The sequence below is a fragment of the Lepisosteus oculatus genome, chromosome 2, assembly GCF_040954835.1.
Source record: "Lepisosteus oculatus isolate fLepOcu1 chromosome 2, fLepOcu1.hap2, whole genome shotgun sequence".
Lineage (NCBI taxonomy): Eukaryota > Metazoa > Chordata > Actinopteri > Semionotiformes > Lepisosteidae > Lepisosteus > Lepisosteus oculatus.
In genome coordinates this window covers 34476894-34496632 of record NC_090697.1, presented here as the reverse complement: position 1 = coordinate 34496632, position 19739 = coordinate 34476894, and the positions used below count along the sequence as shown (strand labels likewise).

Here is a 19739-nt window from a genome sequence, read left to right as displayed (position 1 = left end):
GACACTTTTTTTACCCTTTGATTTTCGAGAATCTATGTAAACTTTTGCTTTCACTCTCCACATATTCTGTATCTTATCACATACTTTAGCTCATAAACCGTGCTTTAATTCCTTTAAAAGAATTTCCTCAATTGTCATTGTAAGCTGTAGACATAGCTGTAGGCTTAACTTGTACAGTTTCACGTATCCTTCAAAGTATAATCAGTTCCTGAATGGTTTTGTCTTCTTCATTCTGATTCGATTGTTTGAAAAGACAATTACTGTATAAATAAAATACTTGTAGATCTTGCAGAAGTTCTGTCAAATTCAGTAACAAAGCATTTGTTACCCAGTCTACCATTTCTGTTTCTGGTCTTGACATTCCCTTAGGTTTTTCTCAGGCTATGTGGGGAAAATTGAAGTTTCCCATAAATACTATTTATTCTTTTCCACCAAAATGTGTGATTGTATAATGCAGTGCAGAATTACAGTCAACATATGTATTTGGCTGTCTATAGGATGACCCAGACAGATTCTAGATTCTATAATTCCTATTATATCATTTTGTGTTATGATTGCCTTTGTCTTATGCCTATTGCCTATGTCTTATGTATTTTGTTTCTTATATACAGCTTATAAGACAGTCTTATAGTTAATAGAATTTAGGTATAGGTGTAAATGTTCTTTTTTTTATTCACACTGTATGATACCATCTTGAATACTAGATATTGCGCCTCATTAATGGGGAAAAAAAAATTCTACTCACACTATACGTTTGAAGTGCTCATTATAGTCAGGTGGAGTTAAGACTAGTCATGGTGCACATAACTGAATGAGTTGTATTGCATGTGTGTATTAAAATTGTGCACAGATGTAACAGCTGGTGGGGTGGCTAGCGTAGCTGGCTCACAGAGTCCTGGGTTTGATCTGGGGCTGGAGTGCCTTCTGTGTGGCACTTGCATGCTGGAACCTAGTCACTGCTCAGCAGACAGGATTACCTGCTTAATTCTTAAGATCACTTACTGTGCCAATTTGAAAATAAACTTTCAGATGGTCACTCTGAAGAAGAGGCAGAAACAAGAAATGTTCAACTGGATTTCGTCTAGATGGAGTTATATTTAAAATATTCCTGGAAAAAACGTGACGGCAAATGTAGTCATGTGGTACAGTTTATACTAAATGCCTAATTTTAATGTTTCTAATACAATGTTTTTGTTTTTTTACTGGATCTTCAAACAAAATTAAGTAGAAAGATTTGCTGGACACTTAAGGGCTATTAGTAAATCTGCCACAACTGTAGGTCTCATGTCACGGTGACTGCCAATGGCTTTTTTAATATTGTTGTTTTTATGAGAGCACAAGTTAATTTAGCTAGGGGGAACAACTACACCAAATACTGTATGTGACATCCTCAGACAGACATTGTTTGGAGTGTAAGGCTCTATGCCAACCTTTTTATTTGTGCAGGCATTAGAGAAATGAAAGGTTTGCAATACATTTTATAACAAAATGACTAAGCTGTAGTGTTTCTATGAAGGGGTATTACACGACATCACAGAGAGATGAAAACCAGGAAGGGTTTTTGTATTCTAAAGGTAAGGTGTGCAACAGTGTCGTTTTTTTCCCCTCATATATCATATGTAACATAAAACTTTTAACATGTGACTATTTTTACAGCAGTTAGACTGAGATTCTTTTCAGACAGTAGTCTGACCACAGGTTGTTTCCTCAACTGTTGTGCAAAGTTCTAAATTGTTTGCTACAATAAATCTTCTTAAAGCATCCTAAGATTTTTTTTTACATACTGACAAAATTAGACAATTTTTTTAAAGTGTTTTAAAAGGCTTGATTTTCCTTTTAAATAGAGGAGGAGATTCATAGCATCAAAAATTCAAGATTTTGCAATTACTGCCCATAACATTCCAGTGATGGAAGTAAAAATCTTTGCCAAGGTGTCTTTTAAAAACAGTTCACAATGTGTAAAGCACAAATGCAAAGTATGATTTTTTTTTTTTACAGTTTGTTTTATTCTTAACACTTTGAGAAAGTACCTAGGAAATTATCTGCTTGCTTCTTACATATGAAACCACTTAGTTTCTACAAGGAAGGGTTTTTACTGTAATAAGCAGGGCCTTTAAACCAAACAGATGCAGGCCTTTGCCTAAATGTCAATGGGATTATCACTTTACTCACAAAGCACTACAATTAAACTGACCATAACCACCACTTGGTTCAGAATGTGCATTCTAACTTCTAAGTAACTTTTTTTATAACAGCTTTACATTTCAAACCCACATATCTTTTTTACAATTACTGTCTTCCTGAAAAATACTGTATTATCATCCAATTCAATGCAAGATCAATTTTAACACTTTTGCTAATTAAAATCTGGCCAGAAAACAGAGAGGAGCAAAGGTGAGGCCACAAGTCACAGCAGAACCTCTGACAAAGATGCTTTCAGGCAGCTTCAATAGCATAAACAAACATATTAAGGCCGTCATGAAAGAAAATTCAAGCTTGAACGTCAACGATGGTAAGTATTTTAAGCTCGGTTTTCCAAGGGAGCTCACAAGTAAATAAAGTCGAGTGACAGAACTGCGCCACGTAAGTATTGTAACGCTCCAGGGTTCATGTGGGTATTCGCCCTCGCCGCTGCCACCTCGGGTCGGCCACCCACCGTTGGGGACTCGAACCCGGGCCTCCGGCGTCACTCAACAGGGACCCAGCCAGTTGAGCTAAAGGGAAATCTTCTATCAGCCCAACGGCAGCAGTCCCTGCTATTCACAGGGAAGGGCGGTGACGTCACCGCGCTGGTAAGCCGGCTTGAACAACCTGCAATGGTGGCCGTATGCGTTACAGTATTAAGTAGAAAAAAGGTTAATACGGGAATTTTATGTGAAGGGCATATGTGCTTGACAATTCGGCCATATAGCAGTGTCTGAATAATATAACTGCAATATACAAATAATTTCTTACTTTTAATTTACCCTAGACCATAATATTGTAATTATGTTTTGATAATATGAGAAAGGAGCTAACAATATCTAAGCTACACATCAGAAAATATTAAAGCTCAGTTAAGGCTTAGGACGCCCCAAATTCTACAAATACAAAAATTTTAAAAGCTGTCATCACGTAAAGTAAAAATATTAAGATATACTTTTTTCTAACTGAATATTTACCAAATTTAGGAATATTTATTAAGATAATTTTGCATTGATTCATTCCATATTTCTGCACTCCAAAACGGTTTCTTCTCTTGGCCTGCTGTCAGTCCTGTCAGTCAACAGGCTCGCACCGAGCACAAGACGTCCGCAGCACAGTATCAATTCGATCAGTGCGAGGATCAGTGAGCCAGGACTCTTTTGGGCTCCTCCCAAAACGGCATCCCCCGACACAGAGAGGGACGTGTCTCCGAGCCAATCAGAGCTAAGCCTCCTGAACGTCGCCGTGGAGCTTGTGACGTGGGTACATCACCCCTCGCGTGAGCCAAGACGTAAAGAAAAATTGGCGAGTCTGAATTGTGTGGGTGTGTGATAAAAAAGGCGATTCTGCTTTTTTAAAATATATATATATATTCCTCTTTTAAAGGAACTTAATCTGTGGCAGCAACAACAACTGGCCATACTGTAACAATCATAAGTATGTGATGTATTAATACTTCTGTATTACAGCCGACAGAAAAGTTATTAGGCAAGTTTTATTTCACACAAGTTGTACAGGCATGGGATTTAATACATTAAACTAACATTTTTGACTATGCTAATACTAAGTAATTAATATTAAAAATGACTAAATATAAACTAGTTAATAAATACATAAAGGTGGGTGAGTCACTGCTGTTGAAGTTAGCTTATATGCAGCTGAATCTTAATCCTTATAAGATAGACAATGACTCAGTTATCTAAATTAATTTCCTAGCTGGAATCCAGCTTCATATATCCTAACAAATCCACGATATGGAAGAAAGATCATACAACACTAAGGCAAAATAATGTTTTTTTTTCTCCTGTATAAGAAAAACCCAATGCTTGTTGCATTATTAATGTCCATAAGAACTAAAAGTTACTCCAGCTTCAAGTCTGACAATAGCGTAACAAGGACACGTAAAATACTAGACACATAAAAGGTTAGAATTTGCTAAAACTATTAATTTGGCATAAGATTTCTACAATAGATAAAATGAAAATTATAATACTCTGGCATTAGCCAATGTAGTACTATAACTTTCATTTAACTCACACTTAAGCTTATGTACTTGTGCATTTTGAACATGTGCAAATTATATGTTTTATATAAATATGTTGACATTCATAAATATGATACAGTATTGGCTCTCTTAGCTTTCTTCAGTATGTCACACTTTTTTCTATTAGGTCTCCTACACCTTTCATCAATGCTAGGTATGCACTCGTAATGCCAGACCTCCTCCATCTTGTCCACAGGGTAAACAGCTTCAACATAGTGGCGGATCAGCCTCAGTCGAACCGGGTCCAGCTGTTTCTTGTTACAGGCACCAGAGTGGTTGTACTGCAGTCTGAGGTTTTCTTGCGTGAACAGCTCTGGAAAGAGTCTCACTAGAAGACGAGCTGCAAAGTTGCCAACAGACAAGCTCTGCTGGACAATCTCCCTGATCTCTGTATCCGAGAGGAGGTAAACAGGAGGCACGGGGAAATCGGGAGAGGGCACGGCTAACTCCTCCAGGGGGATTTTGCAGAAATCTTTCGTGCTCCTCTCTGGGGGCAAAGGAGGCACCTCAAACTCCTCTCGGAATCGATCTGGGTTCAGCTGGCAGCCAACAAAGTCTTGGTGTTCCGGTTCCGGAATGTAGACCTTGCGCTGCTGCTGATAGGAGCGCCTCTGCTCGGTATCTCTTCGACGACACCTTTCATCCAGTTTACCAACAAACTCTAACGTCCACACCCGGTCATTCTTCGCTCGAGGGTAGAGCAGCTGCACATAATGTCTGATCAGTTTTATTCGGACAGGATCCAGCTGCTTTTTGCCCAGGGACCCACTGCAATTGTAGTGCTTCCTCAGGTTTTCGTAAGTGAAGAGCTCAGGAAACATCAGAACTAACAAGCGGGAGGCAAAGTTCCCAATGGACAGGCTGCACTCATAGTTATTCTTAATCTGGTCTTTTGTAAGCACATATTGCAGAGGGACTTCGAAATCCGGAGGTGGTATTTCGATTTTATCGAAATCGATTGGAACCAACCAGATTTTCTTGGATCTTCGACCTGGTTTATCATAATCACAGAAGTCCCCAACTTTTACAACCGATACATCATCAGGTAAACTAGACGAATCATAGCTCTCATCCCTGGCATTTTCAGACTCGCTCCCATTTCCATGTGCATTTTCCAACTCCTCCTCCATCCTCTGCATGCACAGCTGAAGCCAGCTCTCTTCCTGAATATCTGGAAAGTACGCCTCCATGTACTTCCGGATTATTTCGAGCCGATCAGAATCGAGAATTTGTTTCCCCATACCGCTGTAACAAGTGTAGCCCTCCATTGTTTTTCCTTGTTCAAAGACCTCGGGGAAAAGGCGGTGCATTAAGAAAACTGCAAAATCCCCAGGAGAAGACACTTCATCAAGATATTCCACAACGTCCTGGGCATCCAGCATTAGATCCGAGGCAGCAATGTTGTTGCTCGAATCCAATGACAGGCTCTCATCCTGCCCTTCGTCATCGATGTAGTGACAGCTCTGGCTCTGATCGGGCTCGTAACCATGAGCTCCCGGAGTCACCTTCTTACACACTTGTCCACTCTCCATGTCCTTCTGCGCCCAGAACCGGTTGAAAAAATCATTGATTTGAGGCAAGCACTCCACCTGCCAGACGCTCCCGTTCTTGACCAAGGGGTAGCAGACTTCCACGTAGTTGCGGATTAGCTGCAAATGAAGCGAATCCAGTTTCTTCTTGCTCACTATCCCACAGGCGTTGCAGTTCCTGTTGTAGTCTTCCACTGTGAAAAGCTCAGGGAAAAGCTGCACAAGCAGCCTGCAGGCCAGCTCCCCCGCCGACGAGGTCTGATCCATGATCTGCTTCAGCTCCTCGGTGTTCAGCTGGTACTCGGCGGGGGGTTGAAACTCGGCGACCAGCTCGGAGGGATTGATCCGCTTCTTAATTCTCGTCACTTCCAGCGAAAGCAAGTCTACCTTGCTATGAAGCTGGGTCATGCTGGAGTTCAGCGTGTTGAGAATAAAAAACATTTTTTCTATCAAAGAATAAATGTTAGACTCGCTTTCGCTGCTCGTGGCAGCCATGGCTATGCTGGGCTCCCTCCTGTTCGGTTCCCCAGTGATTTTGGGAAATAAAAGGCTGCTGTAGTTCCCTCGGTCTCCAGCTTCGTGCAGTGAATGCTGATCAAGGCCAGAAGCGTTTTTCTTTTCTGTGATTTTGTGTGAAATGCTGTACAGAGGCTTCCTGTAAGATGCTATTGTTTTCTCGGTAGAAGAGTCCTTGTTCTCACCGGGTGACATCACAAGTGAAGTCTTCGATTTGCCTGTGTAGTCTGTGCTTGTCTGAACTTCCTGCGGGTGGTCTGTGCTTTTACTCCCCTTCAAAGTAAAAAACAAATTAACACCCCATGACAAAAACTGGCTTTCTGATGCAAGCTGAAATCATTTGTGTGTGTGTGTCGAAGTGTTGTTTTATGGTACATTACCAATCATCTTCAATCAGAATTATTTTTCCGCTCTAAAAGACAAGGGTTTTCCTTCAAAAGGAGTGTGATTCCAGATGTGTAATTCGTTATGTTGTGGCATGAAACATTTCATTTACAAGCACAACTTAATGTGAAGCTTATCTAGCATGTACACACATCTCTGCCGATTATTTTTGTGTAACCTCCCATGACTCTTCTGCTTTTATCTAGAATCGGCATAAAATAAATAACCCTGACCAATGCTGAAAAAGGCTGCCAGCACAGCCAGTTTTCTTTTTCTTTCACTAAGTTCTTCTGCTGTAGCGTTATGCAGCATGAAACCACTGCTGAAGACGTGGAATGACTGAACTGGGATTCAGGAAAACTGCCTGACTGGTGTTCTTCCCACTTACCTCTGCTGAAACTTTCTGTCTTTTTACGCTGGTGGGCTGTTCTTGCTCACTGCTCGGGCTGTCTACAACAATCTGGGTGTTGGCCCTCTTGCCCGTCGTCTCCACACTGCTGCACAGCACCTTCTCCATGCTGCCTTCAGGTGTATTGCAGCCTGCGGACCACTCGATAGCTGCCTCTTCCATGAGTCTCTCCATTTTCACACAGCGCAGGGGTCTTCTTTCTGCCGAGAAGCACGCAAACACAGTCATTCTTTTCCTCAGTGGGCAGTACCTGAACACGGGGCTATTTCAGCATTAAAGAACTGCTTCTGTTTTAGGGACCATGTTTTATCATCTATAGGTTTTGGACCTTAAAGTTTAACATGATAAAACTATGAGCGCTTGATGCATCACAAGGAATATGTTTTGCCTGGGTATAGCAGAAAACGTGATTAGAAAACAGGAGGAACAATAGTCCTTCACAGCCATGATCCTTCTGCTGTATATACAGAGCAGGCCGTTTGCAAGAATCACTTTGTCCCTTTTTTGGCTCATTAGGTGTCCCTGCTCTTGATGATCATATTTCATCATATTGGTCACTTACGTTCATAGCATGCATTCCTATAGAGTGGTATAGAATTACGTTACATTGCTCTGTCCACTCAAGTATTAGCGCGCGCTGTATCGTAGTACGTAGGCTGCGTATTCGATACATCTTAAAATAGAAAATATGAAAACCCGTCCCGATTTTTCAGCGCACACAACACAGTTCCAGGGTCATGTGGCGTACCACCTGGCGGCACTCCACGTACCACTGCAGGTAGGTGTACCACAGTTTGAGAACCACTGGTTTAGACAATAACACACTTAGGTCATTTGGTGCAAAACCAATTATTGGTCTGGCATATTAATATAAGAGTCTTGCAAACAGTAATGTTACATGCAACACTCAAAGCATAACATCATCATTATTTTCAAACTACTCAAATAATTCCACAAAATAACCGGCAAACTTGAAGTGAACAAATTCATCCGAAATGTCAGATTAAAAATACTGTTCCTACAAGCAGTTATGCAAAGATTTAAGTCTTTTAAATGAAGTTTAAAATTTATGAAAGCACTGCAGCTAAAGATTTTAAGGTACAGTATGAGGGTGCAAGTCAGAGCCTGGACAGAGGAGATCCCAGTTTCATTGAAATGATTTAAACAGGGGGCTGCATGGTGGTTAGCCTCACAGCTCTAGGGTCCTGGGTTCGATTCCAAACCGGAGCACCTTCGGTGTGGAGTTGGCATCTTCTCCCATGTTTGTGAGTGGCTGCACTGAGTAAGTGCCAGTTTCCTCCCACTGGCCAGACATGGGGGATAATTAACTGGTGTCTCTGAAGCCGGCGTCACACTACATGACTCGACACGACTTCTAGTCGGAGAGCATGTCAAATTTCACGACTGCAGTTGCTGAATCTCGCTGCCTTTTCTATCCTAGAGGGAGTCAAATTATCCGACCAGGAATCGCGGGTTGTGACTAATTCCAAGATTCCCTTGCAACTTTTTGTCACGGTTCCAAATCTCGTATTGTGCCACAAAATTACCGCGAGGTCGCCTCATTTTGGCAGCCAAACAATGTGGAGCACACCGGAATAAGAGGAGGGGCACCGCACAAACAACACGGAGGACAAGCACGTAAAGATCTTGAAAAAATGTAACATCGTAACATCAACTTATCATACGCAGAGTCTTAGGGGCTGTTAAGTGCTATGACTGAGTTGCTGGGGGTGTCGCACTACACAACTGATGGTAACGGGTGCGTACTGCAACTCTACAACTCGCTGTGATTTTCTTAGAATTCTGTAAATGAAGGCTACGACTGGAAATCCTAAGAAAAGTCATGTAGTGTGACGCCGGCATTATCCGCCTCTCTGAGTCCGAGTACCCTAAGATGAACTGGAATCCTGTGCGGGGTGTTACCTTGCACACACCCTTGGCTTCAAGGAGTGGCCTTCTGATAATGGACGGATTTCAAAAGTTTTTTTTATTATAATGAGGATCTATCCCCAAGGATTTAATTTAAATCCTACCCATGCTTTTCGTCAAATCTCTTGACAAACAAGGATGTGTATCCCCACAAGCTGTGGTTTGAATGATGAATCCTTATGCAGTAGCCGGTCCTTGTATTGTAGATTATTTGCATTGTTTCTATTGGTAGCACTGAAACACCTACAGCACACAGGCCTTCAGTCTTGTCACGCGACAGGGTCAGATGATGAACATGCTTACCTGTCTCTGATGCCTCACCATCTGACGTCTCCCCATGCTCAGAACAGTTCATGACCTAAAATGACATCAACCACAAACGCACAACACTGAATCACAGTTCGCCTACAGAACTTTACTGACATTGAACTACGTACTGTAGTCCCTTTCATCTTAATCATCATCACCAATGTGATCAAGGTTTCAGGCCTTTTGTAAAACCACATTCATGTACTTCTCACTTATGACATAACAGTACTGGTGTTATGCAGGCTAGAATCCTAAATTCCACTTTCATGTTGTATTTATGTATGAACTTAGGCCGAAAAATAACATTCAATGGTGAGAACTAGCTGAGCCTATTTTGTGTGTTAATCATATGCATTTCATTTTGGTGTGGTTCTGAGGATCTAAAACAATATCTATGATACCATGGCCTTATAGATGAATCTATAAAAATAGTGAGGCACAGGTAAAGGTTTATTCCATGCTGAAGGGAACATTGTTGTGTCTTCTTCAGGTGTCACCTGAAGAAGGCTTCACAGCCGAAATATTGTGTCTCTTTTCTTTACAGCATGGAATAAACCTTCAGTTTCTTGAGTTATGTTATGTGCTTATTTATTCCGCAGTAGAAATGCCAGAAATTTCAAATTTCTTTCATATTTAACTTTCTCTGTTAAGGCCTTCAGAATATGCCCACAAATGCCCGTGGCAGATCTTTACTGGACTCAATTTTTGAAGATGGTAACAACAAAGACCTAAGAGATACTACAATAGTTCTGTAACCCTAAGCCAATTCTCTTCAATCACGGGTTACACACAGCACATGGTTTTAGTTTTAAAGATTTCTTTATTTATACACATTTTATGATTTCTCTCTCCCTGAACTCAAAGTATTTCGTAGTACTGCACAATATAATCCAAGAAAACACAAATATGTCAAAAGCAGATTTGCAAACAGAATGTCGGTTACACTTGGACTACTGTCATTCTTAAACATAATTTTTATATGTTCCAGAATGAGAATTTATTTCAATTATGACTAACTCCCCCTAAACTGCCAACACAAAATGGTGCATCTCAATGTAAGTCTTCATCATGGTGAATTTCAATATTTGGGTTTATTTCGTACGTGACCTCTGTCTTTAAAAACACAAAAATAAGCAGCATTAAAATTTTCAGCTGTTTTTTTGTGGACTGCGGGTAATTTGGCACGCAATGAGCCTATGGAATCATAACAAAAATATCGCACCTGTTAATAGTAACAAAAGGATACAATACAACAGTTCTTGCCCATTACAGAAATAAACCGGTTCACATTTGTCTGCAAAGCCTACTTTCACAGCTCAAAGTTTGACAACTCAGCTGGCATAGAATTTGATAATTATATTGTTGGAGTTGATTGTATGAACGTGTTTTACAAGGTAATTTATTACAGTAGGAAAAATACCGTTATCCTCGTAAGCACGGTATTATAATTCTTTGACCTAACAAATATAGTTAATTGCAACGTATGTTTTTAGTACAGGAGTGTTTAACGAGCTTTTTGCTAATGTTCATTATACAGTTTGGTAACTGTAAGCTTAAGTCATGTGCTTGTGCTTCTGTTTTGAATTTAAAATATTTTTTGACATTTTAAGCATATCAAAACATGATGTCGGCTGCTTAAACACGAACAAAAAAGGATATTTATAACATGTTCTTCAAGTTAAGATTTGCGATATATTATGCACAGATCCCCTAAACCCAGAAATCGGTCATAAATGTGACCTTTTTCCTCTAGTTACTCTTATTTAAATGTTATGAAGGGCTCCCCAACTGAAACATGACCCTTTGCAGCACCAGTACGTTCTATTCTGTACTGGCGCTGCAGTAAGCGGATCTCCTCAGCAGAGCCGTGGAGGCGCTGTGACTCCACTCACACGCACACAGATGAAACTCGCCAGACTCCAGACCACTCCACTTCCTCATTCTTCCACTAGCAACCCACGAACCGCAACAACCCGAGAGGGATATCCTCTCATCGCACTTTTTTCATATTTTCTACGACATAAAACTTGGGATACAGATGTTCCAGAGCACGATCCGTACCCAAAACGACAGTGCAGAAGCCCACCCCACGCCCACTTGGTCTTTTTTTGTTGTTGGGTTCTGTTTTAATAATGGAATTCTCTTTGCGTGACGCGGCAGGAAAAAGATCTACGGGCGAGTTTTTTCCCCTCTTTGATTTATTGCACAGCGCTAAAGCATTGAGTAGTTCCGAACTCACCTTCGAACACTGGCGTAGCCTGCAAACTAATAAATTCGGCGAGCATGTCCGATTCCTCGCATCACGGTATATTTTTTACACGCCTGAGTGTCGTCCGTGTTACTGTCCGCCGTGTTTTTCTTGTCTGTGCCCTCTCGAGTGACGTGACGGCACTCGCCTGCTGTGTCATTTCCGCACAGCTGTGGGTTACTGTGGGCAAGCCAAAGTTCTGGTCACGTTTGCGTGTGGGAAAGAATAAGGATGCTGAGTAAAAAATGTACATTTTTGTTCTTTTTTGGTTTTGTTGCATATCGTTTCGATATAGTGACACGCCAAATATGTATTTTTCACATTTCTCTGAATAGTTGATGCAGAAGTTGTTTTCATTCATGAGATAATCTGACTCAAAAATTGATATTTGCCATCACTTCATGTCTGAGCATCATGCAGCGTGCGTTCAGCTGTGTTTGCAGAGAGGAAGACATCACTTGGGGGAAATCCCTGTCATTTTGACAGTGCTTACGCGTTTGGAAAGATAAGATGTATATTTCAACTATTTGGAACGACTTTTTTACAACAGGTGTTCTGCCTTTCTTGACACGGAACTGATTTAGCGGGAAATGTCTTACCTCTCTTGTCAAGCTGAAAATTACTCTAAAATCATTTACGGGCGTCTTAAGACGCTGGGGTTTTGTATTTTTCTTATTATCCACGCACATCTTTCTTTTTGAGTCGTCTTGTTTAAAATATATCATCCAAATACTATAGTTAAATTATAGAACTAGAATGGCTTGCACATCGAGACTTGTATATGGAATAACAACTAAAAGTAAAAGTAATTAGTCTACATTGTGGCTGCGGAAAAGGAAAATCTAGACTCCATGTGACAATGTAGGTTCCTCTTCATAACATAACCCGAGATTGTGTGTGTTTGTTTATGCACTACAGTAGGTGATCTTTTCAGGTTTTTAACATACCAAGGTAATATCTTAGTATAGGTTATAAGTGTCAGTCTGTATTTAAATCCTAGATCTTCAGAATGGATTCTTCAGCCTATACTGTATTACTCCTGTATATTGAATATTTTAGTATACCATATCCTTGTTATCAAACGCACAAATAAAAGAAACCTTATTTGAATTTTAGACACAGCTGACTGAAATATGCATATCAAAGCAAAACTGTGATTTGGCGATAGTGTATTGCCTGTGGGTGTACATATTTGTTAAATAAAAAGAGTTAGCCACAGAACGTGACCAGATCAACATGAGTTAACAGCTGAGAGGTGATAATGGCTGTAGTGCACAAAACAAGACCCTGCCATTTTTCTTTCTTTTCGGAACCAAGTCAAAGTGGGGATTCCAGGCAGGCCAGTCTCCCTCCACACAGCACAGTGTAATTTGAGCTGCTCTGCCTGTCATAGTCTTCCATTCAACATTCTGCCATTCTGGCATACAAAGAGAATGATAGACTGATGGTATCTACAGTAAGTCAATTGAATTTGATCATGAACAGTAACTCAAACCTGATGAATCAAATGATGCTTGCAATATTAATTATGTAGCATAAACATGCATTTTCTTATTAGTTATGAATAACATTAGTGGTCTTATTTGAATTTTGGCCTGGTGTTACAATTTCTTATTCATACAGTAAATATGGAACAGTGCTTGTTTTATTTCAGAGCAAGATACTTTGTGACTGCTGTACAGTTTCTCGGTTGTTTTTTTTCTCCACCGGAAAACCTAGTTCCTTGAAGTGGAGAATGAATCCCACGCCATAGACAAGACCCAATTTTTGGAGATATGTTGCATTTATCTTGGTCTTTTTTTAGCTCAGTTTGTCTTGTTCAACTATGCTGCAGTGCCCTCCAAAAGTATTGCAGAAGCAAAGTCAAAACTTATTTTTGTCTTACAGTCAATACATTTGTACTTTTAATAATGATATTAATGTGAATAATATGTACAAGATAGTATCCATTTTACTTTTGGGTAATTTCATATAAACATTTAGTAATATTAGAACAAAAGCATACTTCACATTCATCCCAATGATTTCAATAAACCTTTAGATTGGGGTCACAATAACTTCAAATTTTAAAATTCAAAGTGTTAAAGTAGTCCAATTAGTTTTGAAGAGCATTGTAAGTTAAAAAGATATGAAAATTAGTTAGTTATAGATGCACTGTAACAGACTATGATCAGAAAAACATAGGCACATTAAAATCAAATAAACAATCACAAATAATTAGATAGCTCACAACATTGTGGTAAAGCACATTAGTTTGATTTGTTGGTTGGTTTATTTTCCATATGTATTATATAATATAAATAAGATAATACCATAGTGGTAGATTTCTGTCAGACAGTTATGTCAATATTACAAAAGCAATTTGTATTGAGAAGGCTGGGCTTTGTAAAAATATATTGACATACTGGAATGAGCTCATGAAGGCACTTCATGGTAGGTCCCTTCATTGTTAGAATTTCCTCTTCTGTTTTCGTGTTCCCAATTTATTTAATTCACCATTCTCCCACTCCTCTCTCCCACACAACTACACATCTGCATTTTTGTATTCCTATGTTAGGAATAAAGCAAGAGAGCACCATAGTATAGTAATGCCTAAGTGTCTGTCATCCATTTGTCCCTTTAATCATACGTCTAAATCACACTATGATTTCAACCTCAGATAAACACATCCTTTTTCTTCAATCCCATTTTCTTGTAACGGCCTCAGCAAGGAGAGACAGTAGTGGTTTAATCGTTTCTCATACTCAAAGGGATTTTCAGAGTCCATCATCCCCAGCATCCACTTGGGTTGCTTTGCTAGGTGTCAGTCTGTTTTAGGCTGCACGCTGAATTATAAGATCACTTTATTGGCCATATATAATTCCTTGCATGAGGAATTTGACTATTTGCATACCCCGTCTTGCTCTCCATGAGATACACAGACAGGGAGAGAGAAGCTTGTGGTCAGAGCACTGGGTCAGCCATTTTTACGGTGCCCCTGGAGCAGTTGGGGTTAAGGGCCTTGCTCAAGGACCCAACAGAGCAGGATTCCTCTGCCGCCTGTGGGAGTTGAACCAGCAACCTTCCAGCCACAGGCACAGATCCTTAGCCAAAGTGCCACCGCTCCGCACATGGCTAAGGAATTGGCAGGAATCCTATGACAAATGGTTCTCCCTGGCGCTACCCAGCCAAGTCAGTCAATACCTACTGTAAGTGTCATGTAAGAAAAATTTTCAGGTCATGTATTTGTATATGTTATGTTATATGGTAGTGAGAAGCTGTCACTTTCTCGTAGTATATAAATTGGTGTTTTTCTTCCTAAATGAAGAACAATCAAGCTTATTATAGATTTTTGTAAATCTGAACTGAATCCTGACTTTAATGAATTGCCACAGGAAATAGCTACAATAATGTGATAAACAGCCTTCCTTCAGTTTATACATTTTGTATGATTTGCTAAGCTTTTCCCAGAAAGAAATCTCACCCATTGGTTTTCTGTAGAGAATCCTAATGTTGACTTTAGCTAAAGTTTGGGATAATGACAACAAATCAGTCTCACCCAGCTGTTCTAAACCATAATGATTCCCAACATTAACTGTACAGTATATCTATCTAACCCAAACATCTCTTTTTGCACTTTGTCTCATGCATCCCTCCTATACCCCATCTCCACCTTTGCAGCTCCCCCTTACTGTACATAGCATGAGGGTCACAGCCTCCTTGACCTATGACCAAGCAGGTTAGGCCAAAACTAACTGTTACTCAGAAAACACTTACATAGTATCTGATTTTTGGAAGTTGTTATTCCTTGTGAACGTGTTTTCAAAAGGCAGTGGTGTGACTAGTAAGAAGGTTGACCTGCTTCAGGGAGGATTGAGAAGACCATAAGGATAATATATTGAAATCTGATCCCTAATGCTAAGTACATAAAAACACAAGGAAGATTACGAATGAGAGGCAGCAATTCAGAGCATTTAGGATATTTGCTTAGCTGCTAGTAGCTGATCTGAGGATCTTATCCCTCTGTTTCCTGAAAGGTGCCAGGGAATCAGCTTCAGTGACATACTGGGTATCAGGTACCAAACTCCCACAACCCTCTGCATGCAGACATTCCTTCTGTTCTCAGTCTTCATTCCTCTTCAGCCTAGAGTCACATGTCCTGAAGAAATCCACTGACTAACTTCCTCAGTGCCTTCAAGGAATCTGAGCAATTGAGTCCTCTTGTAGTCTTCTCTGTACAAGACAAAAAAAAAGATTCAATACCTTTAGCCAATTAGTTTAATATATATATTAAGTCAAATTATATGGTATAATTAGTCATTCTTATCTGTACTGATTCAAGGGAGGCAATGTATGTTTTGAAATAAAGATGCCACAACTGTACACAAAATTCTAAATTAGGTCTTACTAATAGATCGTAACTCCCATTGATTTAAATTCTACACTTCTCTCTGTACATGTTAACATTTATGTTGCTTTTATAGTGCTCCCCCTTCTTTGCCAAGTGGAGAAAAATGGTGCATCAGCAAAATCACAGAGGTTTCAAAACATGATTAGACCTTCGTTTCCTCTCACTGCTCCCTGCAGTGCACAAAAGTTTGTGAAAAAGCTAATGCAAGTTTAAGTGGCACCTTCATGAGAAACTTAGTGGTTATAATTTGAAGAGCAAGCACAGTTGGATCCATTATGGTATAAATCCTGTATTTGTCCTTTTTAAGACTTCAGGAATAATAAAAGTTTGTCTATTCATAAGGGGTAAAGATAAATTAAATTAAACAGAGGCATTTACCGGAGGAAACCCACTCGTAGCTCTGTGTTTGAGATTGCACGGGAGCAGATGTGAACTGATGAATATCTCAGTGGGTAGATAAATGGTTCAGAGAACCGAAGTCAGCAGCAACTATATCACATAAAGTGGTAGGCAAATGTCTCCATCTGGTGGACAGAGAAGTCACAGTTCATGCTAGCAGAGCAAGAATATAAATTTAAACTGAGAACATTTGGAATACAGGCAAAATAAATAATTTGTAGTAGGAGATACACACAAATATCCTGTGGAAATCAAATACGGGAAATATTCTAAAATCAAGTTTATTTAATGGGTTCACTAATACAACAGAAATACAGAACTGTCAGCAGTCACTTGGTATGAAGCATTAGCACAGCAATTTGTTTTGCTGTGATGAAAATGTGTTCTGATGTGTTGTCGTGCAGAATGATTTTCAAACAGCATTATACATGGATCTATGAAGGAATAAATATGAAGCAGTAGATGCATTTAATATCACATGCTTTAGAAGATTTGTGCAACACCTTTGATAGAAATAATATTTACACACTAAATATATTTACACTAATATTACAGCACATTTCACAGCATTAATGGCCTGGCTGCACCTACACACTCCCCTCTAGGAAGCAGGTCAATGACAATCCTTTCGGCATCAGCACGGCCCACTAGACATCCTGACCATGGAAAGAAGGACCAGGGAAATATGTCTTTATCCAGCAGTGATTCGGCTGTAAAATCTGTAGCTGCTTATTTCCTGGTGATTTTGCTGTGATGGTTGGAATGGATTTTAACACATACTGTATGAACCTCCTGTGAAGTTTAGCAGGCATTTGGTTCTGCTTCTGTGGTTGTCTTTGATCTTCTCAGCATTACTGAACGTTTTTCCCTTCTACGCAACAGTATATAAGACCAACTTCAATTAGCCATTGACTACTGGGGGCAAACCCAACAGGGTGCCAATACTTTTTTTCAAGTGATTCACCACAGGCGAACTTCACCGGCAAGCCTGTGAAGTGCACACAGCCATTTCTATCTAATTATTCGGCACTCATTGAGATCAAATGCAGCACGAGATAGAGGTGCATCAACTGCAGTAGCTCTGCTAGGTACATTTGAGAATCTCTAAGCAGAAAAGTACCAATTCATTAGAAAGCCAGCAAATAATTATTAGCAATGGAATTAGGAGGAGAATCTTCCATCACACCGTGGATTCGAAATAACAAAAAGGTAAATAAGAGTTTATCAGCATACAAAAGTGTCACCCCATGATTTACAATGATAAACAATCTGATCAAAAGCAACAGAACTTTTTCCGCGTACGGCGCTAAGTTCCTTGGATATGACTTTATTTTTAGTGGAAATCAAACAAAGCGAATTGGATTTTTACAAGTAACTAGCAAGATACATAAGTACTTTAAAAAGAGCAGCAACTCATTTTAATGGGGGTTAAGAGTAGCAGAACCATTACTCAGTTAATGGTCTGTTTCAGTGCCAGCAGAGGTAGCAGCATCCAGATACTTCAACTGATGAGGCATGAAACACGCCAGGTACAGGGAGACGGAAATTACACTGATGAAGCTCCATGTTCAAATGCTTGTCATCCGACTCAATGATTAAACGCATATTAATTACATTTAATACAAATATACTATATAATCTAGATTGCGACACATTTATAGATGCTTGTGGCATTTCTCCATATCGCCTCCTTACAGAACAAGTAAGGGGTTAATTCCACGCTGAAAAATGGAAAGGAGAAACACAACATTGTGGGTGTAGAGCTTTCTTCAGGTGTCACAAGGCTGAAACACTGTGTTTCTGTTTTCTATTTCTCAGTGGTAAATTTTCCCTTACTTGTTCACACGTACGTGCCTATGCGCTGATCTCTGAGGCTTAGATGCCCATGTTGTTGTCTCAGATCATCCCAAAGGTGTTCCACATGGCTCAAGTCTGATGAACATCACGTTCGCATCTCTCACGAAAAGGTGAACAGCACGAGGACGTGCATTGTCCTGCTGGAACCTGTCACGTCAGGGGGAGCCCGCAGGAAGGGCAGCAGGTGAGGTCCCAGGACTTGATCAATAATGAGCCGTGCAGTCAGGTTGTCATCAATAACTACTCGGCACTCCTGGATGGTCCATCACAGTTGGATCGCCCCAACAGCCTCGGTGAGGTCAAGGCCAGTCAGGTATTTAGCAAGGTCATTTAGTGTTTATGTAACAAAGTAACTTGTACACGTCACTGTCATTCAGGAATGATCAATTGATCCAAACAGACACCCAAAACTTTTAATCAATGGACAGATGATGTATTATTTTTTGACAAGCGCACATGCTCAGAGTGGTTTCTTCTGATCCTCATAAAATTTGCTTACCACTCCATAACAAGCTGAACAAAGAAGGAAAACCACAAGGAATAAGAAAAACCTATATCTCAAGTGTACAGAATAAACAGGCCATTGTGGGCAATTAGAATTTGACAACCTGCAGACTAATTTAGAATGTCGAACTATATAAGAAAATCAGAAAATAAAAAGAAGCACCCAAGGAGTGTGATGGGTGAAGTAACGCACCCATCTGATTCCAGGTTTCGAAATGGAGGAAAAACACTTCCACAAGTTAAAATATGGAGATTTATTTCCTTCTCGTGTTTGAAATCATTCAGTTGTAGTAACACTGGAAGACGTTTAAGGAACAATGCATCCCTATGACGCCCTGGTCCTCTGTTGCTCAGAAAGTAACCCCTCGAAGTGTTTGAAGGAATAGTGTAACAAAATCTGTTTGCTGTGCTAGCTGTCTCCAGATTGGGCTGTAATTACACCACAGAAGGAAGAAAGGTAGCTGAATCCCAATCTAGATCATTTATGTAAACTCAGCCTTCTTGTCAACGTTCCTCTCAGGTTGCATGCATGCAAACCACAAAAATCATCTCTATGAACAAAATAGAGACAGTGTCAAGTTGCAGACTCATGATACACCTTATAGTCTTTCTGTCATTGGCGTTCTATTGTTCAAGACTTTTAAGTCTGCATCCTAACATTGAGTGTATTGTGTAGAACAAAATCGGAACTTCTCACAAAACAACAGAAAAAACAAAATCTACAAAAATGCCTTCTACTAAAAGCTATTTACTTGGATTTACTTTGTTAAGATGCGGGAACAAAGCAGAGCATAAAACTAGACCATGTATACACAATAAATCAACAGCATAAACTTTTCCTGGGTCATCCAAAAAACAAAACTTAGTTTCAGTGTAGAACTCCTTTAATGTATTACTGCACTTTGACATCCTTAGCATTTTGTTTTTTTTTTGTCCTTTTTTGTTTGTACCATTTACAATTCATTTACATTTCCTAAGTTGCCTTAAGTCAGGGAATAAATATTTTAGCAACTGCCCGAGGCTCTTTTTTTAAGTAA

General features: G+C 39.8%; 1 protein-coding gene across 1 annotated transcript; it reads right to left on the bottom strand.

The window, feature by feature from the left end:
- Positions 1 to 1401: 1401 nt before the first annotated feature.
- bend3 (BEN domain containing 3) lies at positions 1402 to 11681 on the bottom strand. Its single transcript, XM_006626033.3, has 4 exons — positions 11544 to 11681; positions 9299 to 9353; positions 7046 to 7266; positions 1402 to 6546 (listed from the first exon to the last, which is right to left on the bottom strand). The coding sequence occupies exons 2-4, from the start codon at positions 9348 to 9350 to the stop codon at positions 4291 to 4293; spliced, it is 2529 nt and encodes an 842-aa protein (XP_006626096.3). The 5' UTR covers positions 9351 to 9353; positions 11544 to 11681; the 3' UTR covers positions 1402 to 4290.
- Positions 11682 to 19739: the final 8058 nt, after the last annotated feature.

Bases quoted from the DNA above. Each gene is read 5' to 3' on its own strand.
- bend3 (XM_006626033.3), bottom strand. From the start codon at position 9,350: ATGAACTGTTCTGAGCATGGGGAGACGTCAGATGGTGAGGCATCAGAG. The intron at 7,267-9,298 runs GTAAGCATGTTC...GCTTCTCGGCAG, and splicing joins TGGTGAGGCATCAGAGACAG to AAAGAAGACCCCTGCGCTGT. The intron at 6,547-7,045 runs GTAAGTGGGAAG...TTTACTTTGAAG, and splicing joins GACAGAAAGTTTCAGCAGAG to GGGAGTAAAAGCACAGACCA.